The sequence below is a fragment of the Rissa tridactyla genome, chromosome 1 (assembly GCF_028500815.1).
Source record: "Rissa tridactyla isolate bRisTri1 chromosome 1, bRisTri1.patW.cur.20221130, whole genome shotgun sequence".
Lineage (NCBI taxonomy): Eukaryota > Metazoa > Chordata > Aves > Charadriiformes > Laridae > Rissa > Rissa tridactyla.
The window spans coordinates 151,938,759-151,956,453 of record NC_071466.1 but is presented as its reverse complement, the minus strand read 5'-3'; the positions used below and the strand labels follow the sequence as shown (position 1 = coordinate 151,956,453).

The 17,695-nt window shown below is 48.5% G+C and overlaps 2 protein-coding genes across 4 annotated transcripts in view; one reads left to right on the top strand and one right to left on the bottom strand.

The window, feature by feature from the left end:
- WNT5B (Wnt family member 5B) overlaps nucleotides 1–17,695 on the top strand; it is a 75,884-nt gene that overhangs the window by 32,576 nt on the left and 25,613 nt on the right. Inside the window, exon 1 of one of the 3 annotated variants that reach the window (XM_054222590.1) lies at nucleotides 5,949–6,039. The exons of the other annotated variants lie outside the window; for them this stretch is intronic. The gene's annotated coding sequence lies outside the window, so the exon portion shown is untranslated. Of the gene's footprint in view, nucleotides 1–5,948; nucleotides 6,040–17,695 lie in introns of those variants that run through there. 3 annotated transcript variants of the gene reach the window in all.
- Nucleotides 341–3,988, bottom strand: FBXL14 (F-box and leucine rich repeat protein 14). The gene has a single exon (XM_054222565.1). The coding sequence runs from the start codon at nucleotides 3,880–3,882 to the stop codon at nucleotides 2,680–2,682; it is 1,203 nt and encodes a 400-aa protein (XP_054078540.1). The 5' UTR covers nucleotides 3,883–3,988; the 3' UTR covers nucleotides 341–2,679.

The following is a 17,695-nucleotide window of genomic DNA, read 5'->3' as shown; positions in this document are numbered from 1 at the left end:
CTGACCTCAAACCGAGCTGACATCCCGCACCAACGGGCAGCTGCACCCGCTTTCTCCCCACAGAGCGCCCTTGCAGCCAAGGGTGGTCCTACACCAAACCCCTTCCTCATGAACTCTTCACCATGATGTTACTCAACATCCTGCAGAGGAGGCACCAGGCTCTCTTCCTTCCTCCTCCTCCTCCATCACTCGCTGGAACAAGAGCAAGAAGCCCCAAACCCCCGGCATGAGCCGCACGGCATACTTACCGAACCCAACACATAGACAGATAGATACCTGTCTTTAAAAAGCACAGACAACACAGATACGGCTTTTTGTTGTTTTTTTTTCAAAAACATACTTCATATTTCCTCTTTTATTATATAAATATGTTTAACCTTTTACTGTAAGAATATAAAATGTTTTAAAGAGGATCTTTGTTATTTTTTTTATACAAATTCACAAACAGTACAATTAATCCATAGGGGGTCTCTGGGTTTGCGTTAACTCCGTGGTCTGGCCTGTTACTGTGGAGGATTTGAGATTTTGAACAATGAGCAAAAAAAAAAAGCCAAGATATCTTCCTTTAAAAAAAAAAAAAGCCACAAAAAACAAACTTACTCTTCCTCTTTAAAATAATAATTAAAAAAAAAATATCTAAAAGACCCAGCTCCATTTTATTGACAGAAAAGAGATAAGACAGATGAACTTCAGTCTCCTCCCCTTCACATTGCAGCCTCGGGGCCTGCAGGCCAGCTCTGCTCCTCTCCACCTACAAACAGGAAGCCTCGCATGGTGACCTTTTGTAGGTGATTTGGGAGGGGAGGGGAAAGCATTTGCATATATCTATATATATAATTATTATTTTTTAAAAAAAAACAAAACTTGCATTTTACACATTTCTGTTAACAGTAGCCCAATCCTCAGCGTGGATTCTCACATGTCACACATTTGTGCTAGAAGAGTAAAAATGCAGAAGCACAGTTCGGGTCCCCAGTCCCCAGTGAGGAGGGAGGGAGGGAGAGGCACAACCAGAACATGAAGGTGGGACACAATAGGGTAATCTTAAAAAACAAAACAAAAGTTAAAGAAAAAGGTTGGGGGGGGAGAACATCGAGAAAAAGAACAAACCCAAGGGGTGTTATTCCAGTCTAGGCACAAAAATGTTTCAGTCTCAAAATCTCTTTCCTGTAAGAATTCCAGGGCTTTTGAGGAGAGAAAAAAAAAAAAAAGTAACAAATTAAAACGAGGTAGCCAGACATCATATATATATTTATATATATAGAATATATTCAGCAGAAAAAAAATGTACTTAAAAATCCACAAGAACAGCAACTTCAAATGTCTTTAAAAATAAAACCATGTAAGAAAATGAATACTGTGAAGAGGAGAATGAGTGAGGAAAACTGGGATCAGTTACAGGATGTAAGCAAGGGATAGATGGGAGAGTAAGAGGCTGTTTTTGTAGCAGTAATTTTTTTTATGCATTTCAAAATAAAAACAGGTCACAGTATCTCAAATGAAGCAGAAATGAAGCTGGAGATTCCTCCTCAAGTCCCCTGGGTAGAGGGGAGCTCGCCACCCCTTCTACCCGCTCACCCCCAACCAAAGAGGAATGGATATGTAGCTGGATATGTCTATCCCTGGTGACAAGAAGAAGGAGGGGAGAAAAAGAGAGAATGATGAAAGGGAAGATGGGTCTCGGTAACTCTCAGTGTCCCCCCAGTGCAGGGAAGGCTTATGAGACTGGGGTCTGTGCCCAGTCCCCACAGAGATAGGGGAAGGAGGAAATGGTATCTTCATCTCCAGTAGAGAGATGGGGAGAGAGAATGGAGTGCCTAGGCTTTTCCATTAACCGTAGTGCAGGGTGACACGGAAACATACTGACAAAAGGAGAGGCTGTAGCTATCCCTAGTCTCAGTGCAGTGGAAAACTGGAATAGTGGGAGGTTGTATCCACCCACAGCAGAGAATAACATAGAACTGGAGACTGAAAACAGATTAAAAAAAAAAATAAAAAAATCAATGTACCTAGGGAGCAGTATTTCTGTCACAATTCCCAGTTGACAGGGGAGGGGCAAGCGCAGAGGTGGAATGGTCATTTTACCAAAAGCTGTGTCTGTGCCCAGCGCAGGATGACTGGGTGGCCGGGCACATAAGTGTAACTAGGAAGCCTTTTCTGCTGTTGTTACTGTTTGTTCCCATCTCCATTCCCACTCTCCTTTATATAAACCAAAAATAATCTATTCTGAATACATGGCAGAACAAGGGTCTGTCTTTATCCATCCTTAGTGCATGAGGGGATGGAATCAGGGAGTGGGGATAAAGAGGGGTGTCTCTAGCCCCAGTGCATAAGAGTGTGGGCTTCTACCTTTTCCGCAGGGAAGGATGCTGTGGGGGAAGGGGGAGCTCTGTCTCCCCAGCTGGAGGCATGACCTGGAAAAAGGATAGGTGCTTTTTCTCTCTCTCTTCCCACCCCCCCTTCCTCCTCCTCCTCCTCCTCCAGAGCAAGGGTAGGTAGGCAGCACAGAAAGGTTGAGGATATACTCTCTTTCTCTATACTCCCCCCTCTGGTGCCAGGGTGCGTGGGTAGCATGGCTCTGTGCGTGCCCCTCTCTCTCTTTCTCTCCTCCATTGCAGCAGTCAGTCAGTCAGTGAGTCCCTCCAGAGGAGATGGAGGTCTCGGGGTGCCCCCCTCCTCTCACCTGACCTTCTCACTCTCAGTCATTTCCCAAAGTCCCAGGTTGAGCACCTTGAGGCAGGGCAGCTGGGTGATGCGCTCCAAGCCCCGCTTCGTAATGCGGGTGCAGCCGTAGAGATCGATGCCCGTGAGCTGGCTGAGGTGTTCGGCGATGAGCTCCAGGCCCTTGTCAGTGATGCGGACGCACTGGCCGATGTTGAGGGTGCGGAGCCCGTGCATCTGCCGCACCATGCGGTTGATGCCCTCGTCGCTAATGTGGCAGGAGCAGAGGGAGAGGGAGCGCAGCCCGTCCAGGCCCTGTGCGATATAGGCTAGGCTCTGGTCCCCCACCTTGTCGCAGAAGGAGACGTCGAGGCCGGACAGCCGCAGGCTGCCCATGGCCAGATGCATGATGCCCGTGTCGCTGATGTTGTCGCAGGAGCGCAGGTTGAGGCTGCGCAGGCTGCTCATGTGCGACAGGTGCAGCAGCCCCGCGTCCGAGATGCCCCCGCAGAAGCTGAGGTTGAGCTGGCGGAGGCGGCCCAGCCCGCGGGCCAGGTGCTTGAGCGAGAGGTCGCTGAGCTTCTGGCAGTCCTGCAGCGTGAGCTGCTCCAGGCCCAGGCAGCCCTCGGCCGCGCTGCGTGTCATGCCCGCCAGGTGCCCAATGCCCACGTCGGAGAGGTGCCGGCAGGAGCGCAGGTTGAGGCTCTTGAGGCGCTGCAGGCCCCAGGCGATGAGGAGGAGGCCGGTGTTGGTGATGTTGCTGCAGCCCCCCAGCTCCAGCACCTCCAGGCCCTTGAGGTACTGGGCGATGCGGCCCAGGCTGCTGTCCGTGATCTGCTTGCAGAGGCTCAGGTTGAGCGAGCGCAGGGAGCTGATCTCTGCCACGAAGGCGTGGCCCAGCCCGTTGTCGGTGAGGTTGTAGCAGCCGCTGAGGTTGAGGCTCTCGATGTCCGCCATGCCCTGGATCACGTAGCTCAGGCTGCGCCGCAGCGACAGGATCTGCACCCGCCGGATGCCCCGCGCCGCCAGGCTGGGGAAGAGCGAGGGGTTGGCGCGGCGCAGGTGCAGCTTGGCCTCCACGCCCCGCCAGACCGAGCGGTGGTAGGCGGCGTCCCGCCAGGCCGTGCACACCTGCGCCGCCCGGCCCTTGTCCCGCACCTCCAGGTACCCGAAGATCATGGCCAGCAGCTCGGGGAACAGGCACGAGATGTGCGTTTCCATCGCACGCCCGCCCCCGGCCGCCCCCGCCGGCGCCGCGCTCCTCCTCGCCGCCGGGCCCGGCCCGCTTCCGCTCGGGGCCCGCCCGCCTTCCGCTCCGCTCCGCGCCGTGCCGCGCTCCTCCTCGCCGCCGCCGCCTCCCTCACATCGCCGGCCCGGGCGGCGCGGCCCGGCCCGCGGGAGACGCTGCTGCGCGACCGCCGGCCCAGCCCGGCCCGGCCCCGCGCCCTGCGGCCGCCGCCTCCTCTACCGCCGCGCCGGGCGGGCCGCGCCGCAGCTGCCGCCGCGCTGCTGCGGCCGCGCCGCCCCGTGCCGCATCGTGCCGCCTCCCGGCGGGCGGGCGGGTGCGCCCCGACGGCGGCGGCGGCCCCCGCGCTCCGTCCCCTGGTGCCGGCCGCCGAGCCCCGCCGCCTCCCTTTGTCTCCGCGCTGCCGCCGCTCACAGCCCGCGGCCCCGGGCCGCCCGCATCCCGCGGTGGCGAGAAGGCAGCGAGGGCTGGGGGTCGCGCCGGCCCGGCCCGGCCCGCCCCGCCGCCGGTACCGACTCCGCCGCTCCGGGCCTCGGCCGCCGCCGGCCGCCTGCTCCGCTCCGCCGCGCTCCGCTCGCTGCTGGGCCCCGGCGCCGCGCTCCGGCCGGGCGAGAGGGGGAGGAGGCGCGGCGAGGCGGGGAGGGGATGGGGGGGGAAGAGGAGGAGGGAGGAGGCGGCGCTGGGCTGGGCCGGGCCTGGCGGCGGCGGCGACGCCGACTCGCGTTCCCCCCGCCCTCCTCCCCCCCCGCGCCTCTTGCGCAATGGTACGATCCGGAACACTCCGAGCCGTCGCCCTGGCAACAGCGCGACCCATTCGCTGCGCCCCGCCGTTAACCGTTGCCGCGCCGCGGTGGCGCCCCGCTGCCCGCCCCCCCCTCGGCGGCCGTCGCCGCCTCCCCTTCCCGCCCCGTCAGTGAGGGCAGGCGCTGCGTTGTCTCTCTGGGGTGACTTGTCCCGTCCCCCGTCTACCCCCCCGTGAGGAGGGGGACCGAAGGGCGGATGGCAGCCCCGTCCAGCCGGCCCCCTCGCTTCAGGCCCCCCATCAGCCCGCGGTGCCTGCCGCCCGCCTCAGTGGCGGGGTTCGCCGAGGGCCAGGCACCGGGCCGGCTGGGAAACAAGCCCTGGAGCTCCCTGGGGAGCCCCGGGCTGCGTGACCCACTGAGGAAGGACAGGGGCGCATGCTGATATGGCAGAGGGAAAGCGGGCCGGCGCCTTGCCCTCGTCTGTTGAGTCTGCGGCGTGGCCTCGGCGCTGTGTGATGGCCTTGAGGACCAAAACGTGGGAACGGCCTGTCTAGACATCCCGGCAGGAGCGATAGGGGCATGGCGGTAAACAGCTCGGAGATCTGGGTAACTGTCAAGGTTGCTAGACCTCTGGGTGCACCATTTTAGGGCCTGCGTGATGGGAAATGGAAAAACTTCTGGAAATGGCTTTCAGCTCACGGTCTCCTTGAACTAGCGCTGAAAACTGTTGAATTGAAAATTGTTTATGCTCACATAAACCAAGCAATTTCCAGTGATTTCTGGCAATTTCAAAAAAGAATGTTTGAAATACATGCTTCCCAGATGTCCGTAGCCGCCTGTAATGGCAACTGTGCATGTTTCAACACTGGGCAGTATAGCTGCAGTGTTAAAAATGGGTTAAGTTCTACCAGAGATCAGGTAAGGCTTTTTAAAACAGTTTCAAAAGACCAGGACTGCCCTTCTGTGCCAAAGGGCTGTAAAGAAAAAAAAATAAAGTTCACGTTTGTTCAGCACGACAGGGCGCATTTTTAATACTATTTGGATTACTAAAATACTGCTAAAATCAGCTTAATTACTGATGTGTTTGCTCTACCGAGACTTTCACTAACCTGAAGGAATTGGCTCTATTTTAATCATTGTCTAAATTTATCTGCTGCAGAAATGCCCATGGGTCCATCTTCACCTACAGATTCCACATCAGCAGACTCTGTTGACTACTTAGAGGTTAAACGTTTGGATTTCATTCTGCTCATTCCTTTTTTTGCTTTAAGTTGGAGGCAATGCGAGTTGAAGGACTCTTAGGCCCTGATCCTGCCATGAGATCCCTGTGCGTGTAAGCATCGCTATCGGCATTAGGCTGTGGTTTGGCAGCGCAGAAGACCCAGCAGTGTAAGTAACTCCTATTACTGGCTCAAAAATGGGGTGCCCGCACGATGTGAAGCGCTGACCTGGTATTCATTCACTCTGCCTGCTCAAGTTAATTCAAGAAGTTTTTGACAGGTTAACTTTTTACTAGCAGGCTTTATGCCGGATCAGGTATCACTGTACACAACTCCAGCCAGATCAGGTATCGTCTGCACCCCTGCGGCTGGCGTACGGCCAGCGTAAAATTGGCGTTGGCTCCGTGTCGCGCGCTCTGGCTCATTCAGCTGAAGCGTGATCACGTGCCTTGGCCTGATCCCGATCAAATTTGTACTCCTGGGTGATCCAGAAATGTACAAACCTGGTTTTAATGATTGTGGAGCTGCGGCCCCACGCAGACGCTGGACCGGGGAGTCACCCAGTACGAATTATTTTTGTAGCTTTATTTATTTAGTTTTGCACTGTCGGAGGGGTGGGGTGGGGTTGTTAACCATCGGGTTAATACAAAAACGATTAGGGGGGAGAGATGTTGCTGAGCAGCCGCACTGCAAATCTCCTCAGACCAGTCATTGAGCATCGCAACCAAAAAGATTCTTCTTGCGTGAAGTGAGGAGCGGGTGAAAGGTGCGGCGTCTCACGGGCAGCGTGGTCCTGCCTCGGCGTGGGTTGCTCGGCTGAGGACGGGGGGATCACTTATGAGGAGGCTGAGTCCGGTAGACATCAGGCAACATGTGAAAGCAATGTGGTACAAAGGTGGTGTTGGTGTGATCTTAGTGATTGTTGCATTACTCATAACTGGCAAAGGTACAGGCAAGTTATACAAGTCATTCTGAAAAAGTGCTAATGAAGTCTTTTACTGTATTATCCCAAATTCGACTGCAGAATCTTACCGTGGAAATAATGTGGTATTTCCTCTCTCTAAGCCTTTCACGTTCAGACCACATTTGAGGGGGAGTGGGGAAAGGCGTGCTCTTTAAGGCATAAAAGCTCACCTGAAATACCTTCTTCTTTACATTTCAGCATGTTGTGTCTTAACGCCTGTTGTGTGTAAGCAGCAAAGGTTAGAAATAGATGATGCATTTTCTGGAGACTCTGAAGTTCCCTTTCTCATATGTTACACACTTCAAGTGTCTGTGCTTCCTTGTGAACAATTAAGATTTACATGTTAAATGGAACAGCCCTGGAATTTGGACTCATAATCCTAAGGTACCATGGGGTTGTTTTTTGGGGAGGAGCACAGAAAGTATTTTTCTAGTAGTTTTTTTATTGCTTGCTTTGTCTAAGTGACACATGTTTGGAAATAGAGGTTTAGAAAGACAAAATAAAAGTGCGTGAAAAGGGCCAATTTATCACATGGTTGTTCAGCTGATTTTGTGTTTCCAGGAGTAAGGAAATATGTGCCATGTTTTTCATGATTTCATACAGTATAAATAGAAGGTGGTAATCACCCTGCGATAAACTGCATTTTATTAAAAATCCCTGTCTGCCTCATATGCACTCTGTCCCCCTGGAACAGTCTCCAGCATTCCAGCCCCTTGAGCAGCCGTCCCAACAGCCGCTTTCTCTTTTTGAAAGCACTTGCCAGATAAATGTTTCTTTCTTTTTTCTTCCCCAATTACACCGGTGTTCAGCGGAGGCCGGACGGTTTTGCTTGGCAGGGGTTCAGGAGGATCCACATAACTCACTTGTGGCTTCTGCGATTGGAAGTGATTCCTGCTGATAAAGCTGCACCATCGTCTATCCTGTATCTTTTATTGCATGGTTGGGCATAACGTCCACCAGGTCTTTCTGCAGCTCCCATCTCAGTCTGTCCCTATGTGGTGTTTTTGCTTCTCAATTTGCCCAGTAACTTTTAGCTCAACTTAGTCATTTAAGAGGTAACAAATACAGAGCCCTTCCCTAACCTTCCTTTTCTTCTGCCACCCTACTCCGTGTGCTTTCTGCGTTGTCATGGCTTCAGCCGTGGAACGGAAAGCTTGTGAATTTACCCAGAGGAATCTTCTTGGCCTTCGGCTTTTTCTTGCCTATGGGCAGCGGCCACTGGGACTGCAGGAGAGAAATGACACAAACCTGCTTGAACAATAAAGCCCGTGGTCCGCTAACCCTTTCTCTCTCTTTTGATCCATTTAAGCTTGAATTAATTCCTAAAGTAATATATTTCCCCCCCTTGCCTAGCTAACCGTACTCCTTTCCCTGACCTGGCTCCTTGAGGGACTGTGTTCCTGCTTGCCTTCTCTTGCAGTCGCTGATCCTTCCCATTGCCCCACCTCACCGCGCTGTCCCACATCCCAGCGCGTGAGAGACGAGAGGCAGCTTCATCCAAGGGAGCAGGGAAGACTGCAGGGAAGGGCAGTCGCGGATTCCTGTGCTTCACTGGGTACAGCTATGATGATCAAAGGGATGTTAGGCAGGTAGGATCTCAGTGGGGTCCTCGTTCACGCAGACAGCTCTGTAGATCTAGGCTTTCACTTAAAACAGTGGTGCTTTACTTCCCACCCTTGAAAAAAACAAGGCATGGATGGCCTCAGCCTTCCACATCTGTTGCAGAGGCTGCAGGCTGGTGCCGTTTGGGGTGTAGCCTGTTACAATCCGTTAGCTAATTTCCTGTGACTGGCTGATGTTGAGTTTTCAAGTCCTTTTGTCCAGCCCACCACTACACTACTTCTCAGTTTAAAGCTTTTCGCTGCAGTCTAAGCTACAGTGAGGAAATTTCTCCTCTCCAAAAAATGCAGCTGGCTTAATGAGTAGTTCAGCTAATGCTGGTTTGGGACTGGTTCAACTCCTAATGTCAGCCTTGCTCCAGCCCCCTTGCTCCAGGGGGTTACAGTTGTCCTTCACAAATTGGCTTCCAGACTTTCTTCATCAGATTTGAAGCGTGTCCATTAAGTCTAGTAAGCCTGACACAACCTACGGTCTTAAACTGGCTTTAAAATTGGTTTAGTGTAACTTCTTAAAAGTAAATTTGGGGAATGTTTTTTGGGTATGGATGAGACCAAAATGGTCCTTTTGCACTGCTGACACCTAAAAGCACCATCTCCTGACATGGCTCAGCAAAACAAGGGTGCCAGCTTGGCGAGGGGAGAACATGGTGCTCATCAGCGTTTCACACTGAGTGGACCCGACCCTTGGCTACTGCTGTAGACCGGTTCTGCTCTTAGAAGGTGTCAGAGAAGCTGCGATGGCGTGTTTTAGAGGTTCCTTTCCTTTCTTGAATGTAAAGCAGAAATGATGCCCTAGAACTCTTCTGTGAATGCAACCAGTAATTACATGACAAAGATCTCTATTAAGACCTATGCATGTAAGTGTAGGCAGAACAGATGTGTAATGTGCATATTTTAGATACATAAGCATGTATACATATGTATGTATGCGCATACACACGTATATAAATCAGGATACAGCTGTTAAGTGAATGGATTCCCTTTGGAAGTCATGCCGATCATGATCTTTTCTTTTTTTTTGACCAGAGATTATAAAGAAAATATAACCAATCAGTGGGTTATTTGGAAATTATAACATTAGGATCCTCTTGCACACAGAGCTTTGTTGTGGAGCTTAGGTCACTATGCAGCTTTCCTTAAAGATAAAAAACTGGTGTTTTCTCTGTGCTTTGCAAGTATCGTGTCTCTAATAGGTGCTACATGAGATTATGTTTTAGGATTACATGGTTCTTCCTGCACAAAGCAATTCTGGTCTGCCGTGTATTTCCTGGTGTTGGGGGTTGTTTATTCAAAATACAGCATACTGTGAATATGTGGTTAGGTGTTGGGGCAAAATTCAGAGCTGATGTCTCAGTGCAAACTTCAGCTCTAAATTTGAGCCTTTGGGATTTGGGTATTTTCTTCAGGTTTTGATTTTACTTGTCAGTCAATAGCTGACAAGAATATAACTATGCTGATACGAGGAGGAATGGTAGAGGATATAAAGCGTGGGAGGTCTGGATTATATTTCCAGTTTTGCCATTAAATTGGCCAGTGACTGTTGCTGCTGTAACAGATTGAATCAAGCATGAATGAAAGGATTGCTTGAAGAACCCAAATAATATATTATGGTCCAGGCAACTGTACTTGGATGCCATGTACCTGTTATGTGTGTCTCGTGTGCTCTTGTGGGACAGGACTGTCTGGTGGTCAGAGCAAGTGACCTGGGCCCCTCTGACTCCGCCATACACGTCACACCCTTTGTGGCTTATACGAACCTTCATACTCAATGGTTAAAATCATCAAAGGGAAAGTGCTTCTGGGAGGGCAGGATGTAAAGTCTCAAACCTCAGCGCTTGCAGTTCATTGCATTGGGTGCTATTTTAAGTGTTGAGCTTTGTCATTTCTTTATTAGCAGTACCAGCAAAGATTGAGATGGCAGAAAATATCTGATGTAGTCATTATTATTAAAAACAGTGGCACACAAACAAAGAGACCTTTCAGGTAGTAATTGCTTTCATAAGCCATTCCTGGGGATTGAACTCTGAGACCTCTACAAATGGATCTAAAAGGGGCAGCCCCTGCAGTCACAGCAGAAGCATGTGTGTCCGACGTGCTGTGGGGTACCTGTTACAGCAGCAGGTTTGTGAAATCTTCCTCTGTAACAGCTGTTTAGTCCAACACCCAGCAGAGACAGCCGGACGCTGTGTGTGTGAAGCTCCACTGCCAGCCAGCACGTTCAGCCTGGGATGGAGGAGATGTTGTGGCCTTTGGCTGAGGTTGGAGAAGGGTGGGTGCAGCCTCCTCTCTGACAAAGGTTTCCATGTAGCCAGGGCAGATGTAGCAATACTGGCCAGCTTGCGAGTAAGGGTTATTTGGTTATCAGGGAAGCTTCTTCTTGTCCTCTCTGTCAGAAGCTCCAAGAAAGAAAAGGCATCAGTATCTGGGCTTGTCCCTCTCCAGTCAAGCCTTGCGTGGGGCCCCAGGAGCGAGGTCCAGGGTCAGGTAATTCATATACTCTTACAATAGCAAGAGTTAGAGGTAACTTCGCAAGAAGTTAAGGCCCCCTCGGCCTGGGAGGGTACGGATGTAGCTGTGTGGTTCTTAAAACACTGGATTTTTATACCCACGGATTACTGCAGCGTTACTTTTAACTCCTCCCTCTCTGGACCGTGGCCACCAGCACATTTTCAGGTAGTAAATAGCGTTCTAAAATTGGCAGTTCACTAGAACTGGACAAAGTTATGTCACCTGCCCTGCGAGCATCAGCTCCAAAGTAAGTTCTTAGAGGAAAACTGGAAAATAAGGCAGTACTGTTTTGGAAACATGCTGTGAAAATCAGAGTCACAGTTAGAGCCTGGCACAAACTGCCGGTGAGACTTAGAAAATACAGTTTTATATGGAAGGCAGGATAAAGATACAAAATACAATTTCATACTTAATGGAGGATTTGCATTAGTTCTGGCCAAAGGAAGGTTACTTTAACATCTTGTTCCTAAAAATAACATCACAGAAACTGTCGGTGCCAAATTCCCCTGATTTTCTGAAAGTTTTCTGCTGCAACTCCTGTGGATGCACAGAGAGGTGGTGGCAAAAGGAGGTGCCTTTCAGAAACCTCATTCAAGCTGCTAAATTCACCAATGCGTGTTATCTACCTGTGCACGACAAAAATCTTCAAAATTCTTTCTGAAAATGCCGGGGTAAAATTAAGGGCAGATGCCAACAGGGTGGGAAGAAAGTATAGAGTTCACTGTGTTGGAGGTGGAAATATAAATGGGTAAAACAAGATCTGTGTTTTACACTGGGTCTTTCAACTTGTTTCTGCACCATTCAGAAAAAACCCACAATAATCATTTGCCTACAGTATAATGTAAGTTAATCGTCTATGTGACCAGACCCTGTCATGTACAAGGAGAACACAACTTTCTTTAATCCAGATGGTTTCCAATTTTTTTTTTAAAAAATGTGCGTGCCTAGGAAAACGTAAGCTAGAAATACTGCTTTTACTCCTTTTTTTTCCCCCCAGCATACATGCTGACTAAATTATGTGGAAAAGCCGCTTTCTTTCCACTATTTCACCCCTGAGATTTAGTATTTTCCTAGTCTTGTTGGTAGTGTTGTTCCAGACTTTTTGCCAGCAATCCCAGTCTGTATTCTTTATGTTCCTTTTGGAACAGTGAATCCTTTCGTAAGAAGATTATTCCTTGATGCCCTGAAGCAGGAAACATACACAAAAATCTTCAGATGTATTGAAACCTGTGAAAATATTTATAGAATGGCAATGGTTGCCAGGACGTGGGAAACAACAGGTAACTTAATAATACTCCTTTGCATAGCCGTAGCCCTCTCCTTTGGCAAAATGAGAGCTCTATGGAATCGTGTAATGCCTGCAGCTTTGTAGCATTTTGGGTTGCTTCGCAGGTTTCAGCCCCGTTGCACCCGTGATGAAACTGAGCCCCCAAACGTTCCTTCTGGGTGGACGGGAAGTGAGTACCTGCGGCTTGACTTTGTTTGAAACCCTGTCTGTTTGGGCTCACGCTGTCTCACGCTAGGTGCCCAGAAGTATCGGCGTGAAATCAGTTTTTGGAAACTTAGGGCTGAATGACTTTCCAGCGTCACATGCTGGGTTTGTTGCAGGGCCAGGAATATGGCCCAGATCTCCTGGCTCCCTACCCGCTGCCTGCACGGCAAGGCCAGTCCTCAGCTCCGTTTCAAGGGATCCTAGAGAGCACTGGCATTTTAGCAAGTCAGCTGGCAACTTTGCTGTGTTTTGTTTAGAATGGTTCACATTCTTCCATCTAATTCCCACACTGAAAATTTCCAGCTTCCTATTTTCCCCGAGCTGTCCCAGCAAGACGTATTGAATATGCAGATGTGATGGCACACACTCGCACACGTGCTTTTCCTGAAGCAACCCCTCAAAGTTTGTTCTGGATGTTTGTTTTACTCCGGTTCCTCTAATCCCCAAAGTGACATTAGACAGATTTTTTTGTTTAACCTTTGTATGAAACATTCTCTCTCCCTTTATTTGTAAGGATATGCGGTTTTAGTTACATTTCGTTATATTCCCTTGTGCGTGGAGGAGACACTGTGTAAATGAAAACATATTATAATTATTACACACAAATGTCTTCTCAGACATCTCCCATACATGCCTTCCCTAGAACATAGTTTTGAATGTGCACGTCACTATTTTTTGAAACGCATTCATGTAATAAATAACTGCTTTCACTCCAGGAGTGTTTAGCAATATCGAGGCTGTCCACCCAAAATACGTTGGAAATACATTTCAAAGGCAACTGCGATTGCGACCGAGAGCGGGAGTAGGAGGTAGGAGGCTTGGTACCACGTTTCTTGGTGATGAATCTCTCGGTTCAAAACCGGCACTGGGCTTGACCGAAGAACTGCATGCTGTCAGCACGAGTGAAGTAAAGACAATGAAAAAAGCTGGCTTCTGCTTCGAGTGAGGAAGTTATTTTGCTGGAACAGCATAAATCCTTAATAGGATTTCTTGCTTTCCCTGCAATATTCAGGCAATTCCTTCTCTCCTCCTACACCCTGCCCACTGCAGGGATGGGTGCGTATCTCCTCATACGCCAGCTTTCTGTGGTCCGCACCTGCAAACACGCGTACAAGCTTAACCCTTCTGTGCAGCGCAGCATGCTTCCCTCACCTGCAAGATGAGCAATCCTTACCTTCTCTACAAATACACTATTTTTTTTTGCAGGGCAAACACATTTTTCACTGCAAGAACATTGTATTTGTCAAAAAAAAAGCCAAGATTGCATTCCAGATGTTACAGCTGTTCCACATACAGAAATTCCCTAGTCCTGTCTAGTCAACGTATTCAATAACATATTGCCAGAGAGAATAAATATGTTCAAGATAATGGGGAAAAAAATCTCCGGTCCTGTAAATGTCCCTTTGAATGATAGCATAAAATAGATCATTTTAATTTTCTCTATTTGAGTGGCATTTGGAAGAACTTAACCCACTGGATTTCTCCCCCTGGGTACATGTTTTCCCTTTAGCTTCAAGGGAAGAATAAACACATTTCTTTCTTTGAAAAAATCTGTCTCCTGTAGACTGTTCTCGTGTGTTTGGTTAAGTTCTGCCTGAGGTATTACTATGAATATGGACTTAATAATAACTGCATTTACATGGTTTCACTGAGGGATCTTTAAATGCATTAGAGCCCGTAACATATCACAGCATCCACAGGCAAGATCACAATAGCGGTCCCGAAATAAATTTACCTCCCCTTGGCAGATGAAGAAACTGATTTCAGAGGTGCAGCTGGTTAACAGCCAAAATGAGATGGCTAAGCAAATCGGCTAAGCAAATGGGAAGACGAGGTCCCGACCCGACCTCTTGCTGTAGTCACCAGACACGGGGTCAGATCCCCACCTCGCCTAGAACCGCAGAGCTCCAGACGAAGTCACCGCGGTGAGGACTGTTTGTGCCAAATCGTCGGCTTTGTACGTGCTCCTCACTGGAAATGCCAGGGCTGTGCAATTTAAGTGCCCCGCGTTATATGGCCAGGGAGTACCATTAGCATAAAGGTGTGATGCAGCCGGTGTGACTGGGGAGGGGAGGCAGCCTGTCCCTGCAGGGGACCTGACCTGATGTCCACCCTGTGCTCAGGGTAGAGTTTGGCCACAGGAGAGGATTGTAGCTTCCATCTTCCAAGCTCTGGCTACTTCTGAAGACCCTTAACAGGGAAGACCCCCTTCCCTCTGATAAATTGGCACATAATCATAGGATCATAGAATCGTAGAATGGTTCAGGTTGGAAGGGACCTTAAAGATCATCTAGTTCCAACCCCCCTGCCCTGGGCAGGGACACCTCCCACTAGACCAGGCTGCTCAAAGCCCCATCCAGCCTGGCCTTGAACACTCCCAGGGATGGGGCAGCCACAACTTCTCTGGGAAACCTGTTCCAGTGCCTCACCACCCTCACAGTAAAGAATTTCTCCCTAATATCCAATCTAAATCTCCCCTCCTTCAGTTTGAAACTGTTACCCCTCATCCTATCATTACACCCCCTGATAAAGAGTCCCTCCCCGACTTTCCTGTAGGCCCCCTTTATCCATACATGAATTTTCACCAGGAATGAGGAATCATCCAGTAGTTACTTGTTTCTTTCTGAGACCTGGTGACAATCTCACGCCATCTGACGCTGTAGGTGTATGATCTTTCAAAGATGACATCAACCCACATGGCGTCAAAAGAAGCAATCCTGCCCTCCCTCAGCGCTTGATAGCAAACTGGATTGAAAAACTGGTTGGCGCTCGAAGCCGAAATATCCAGCTGCCTTTCTGAAGTCTGCAGGATCATAACGATCTGAATCGGGTACACTTCTCCAGCCCAGCTGCACCTGCTGCAGGAACAGTGATTTTTATTTAATTCAGTATTTGAAGAGCTGCAAACTGTGAGTACTACTGACTGGACTCTCAGAACATTTTAGGGCCAAATTCTCTGGTGTCCATCATTGAACGGCACTTTCCGAGTAGATGAGGTGTTAGATAAGCACCTACATTTTCCAGATAATTTAACCCCTTGGAGCTTTGCGTCTGGTGGTTACAAGATTTTTCATGTCAAAAGCAGGAAAGGGAGAGCTCAGTTTTCCACACGCACCTCTGAAATCCGATTCCTTGTTTTGCAGCCTAGGTGTGGGCTGAGCTCTTTGGAGGACAGAGTCCCCACCGGGGAAGTGCAGGATGTGCTCAGAATCCCTCACGATGGCTGGAAAGCTGGTCTGGTGACAACTTGCACTGGCTGTGTTGATGTAAAGCAAGTTTTGACTTTCATTAGCCCTGCTGGGCCAGCAGAGCTGTAGGAGGAGAAGATGGATGCTGTTCTAGTGTCTGTATCACCAGCAAAAATGTCACCTTACAGTTCATGTTGAGGAGAGAAGCAGGAAAAAAGCGTAGCTTTTTTTGGAAAGCTTTTGGGTGGCTTTGGCAGTTAAAATATCTAGATAAAATGCTTTGAAAACTGAGTCAAATTCAAAGTCATTGAAAAGGAATAAATTTGAGTAAAGTGTGCTAGCAATTTTAGTTACTTTTCCAGTTCTTTTTGCAGGGAAGAATTTACAAAGCAGCGAATACTAGTTGCTACACTGGAAACCTGATCTGTTCCAAAGCAGGTAATTCTCACAGAGGCATCTTTCAAATTAATGCTTTGTTACTAATTTTTTAAGACTTAGATTTAAATTCTTTTCATTTTTTTTTTTTTAATACTACCATGGTCTTGCACTTCAGGCCTTGCCCTGGTAGCACAGGGGCTTCGGCAGCAATATGGGTTTCAGTAGCTCCTGTCCAAGAAGCTGATGTTCACCTTCTGTGTAGTTGTGCCCTCAGCCTGTGGCAGTGAGCTGTGAAATGGGTCAGGGAATGGAGCCACAATCAAAAAACCTCCCAGGAACATAACTTTTCTTGAAGTGCCGATGCAGGTCCACGTGAAGTTAACTCAGGTGAAGATGGTACTGCCGTGGCTCAGCCTTCTCCAGCCAAATGTTCCTGCCCTGCTCCACCGCGCTTCTGATTCACACGTGAACCAGTCCAGGCTGTTAAATAAGTAAAACCCAGTCTTTTCTTTTTGTAAGTTGTGTTGAATCTTTTTAACTCCTTATATTGTCTTTTTAACTGCTTATATCGTCAAGGGGCTGCACCTTGAACAGCAGTGTCCTGCAGCACAGGGCTGGGATAAACCCCCGGGGTGGGAGAGAGAGGTCTTTATTATCCTGATGATGCTGCCAGCAGAACCATATTGTCAGGCTCCGGCCTCAGTTTTGGCATCCTGAACTTTAAGGGACAAGCTGACGGATGAACAAATAGGTGTGAGCTGACCATGAATAAATTTAGACTGGAAATTAGAGAAAGAGTCGCAGATTTTTGCACGGTGAGATGCCAGACAGAGTAGGGACCCCAAATGAACCACGGCTTTCAAGATGCTGCTCACTGAGTTTATATATGGGATCGTATGATGTGTCAATGAAAAGAGGCACCACTCCTTGTTCCTAGTATTAGACCTTATCTACTTAAAAAGAAAAAAAAAAAAAAAAGCAGTGATTTAACTGAACAGTCTCATTAAATCAGTACAGATCTTAATTTTGAAGGCTTTGCTTTTGGTTTAAAGGGTAACTAACCTACACAGCCCTGATATACTGATATAACTCTTCCAGATTAGGTTTGCATGAATGCACATTTTGCAGAAAATTTGTATCTGGAAACTCTTTATTTAAGCAGGTAATAATGTTATAATAGCATTTTACAAACAAGATCTTAAATAGGGTGCTCTAATTTCTGCAGTTAGAATCGCACATATGTGATTGGTGTTAGAATAAAGGTGAGATATAAAATGATCGCTTTTTTGGTACAAGTGCATATGCAGTCTATTCTCAAGATGGTTTTGAACCGGTTTAGCTTAAATCTGTTGCATCCAGAATTAACAGGAAATTCCTACACTGAAGTGTGACAGTATAGAAGCAGATAGATAAGTTCTGAAATTGGTTAAATCAGTGTAGTTTTCTGATACAGATTGGGCTTTATTTAGTTTCAGCCTTTTATATATATATGTTTTAATATTTATTTCTTTGGTTTGGAAACTATTTGTGCTAACTGCGTAGATGATACAGTTGATACACTGGGGCATTATTCCCAAAATGTTTTGTTTATTGCTTGCACTTTGAAGGCACTGTATTTGAGCAGGAACAATATTTAATTGATGGCAGATGTATTTGGTGGTCGAAAGAACGGAAAA

Coding starts and splice junctions, on each gene's coding strand:
- FBXL14 (XM_054222565.1), bottom strand. CDS start 3,882: ATGGAAACGCACATCTCGTGCCTGTTCCCCGAGCTGCTGGCCATGATC.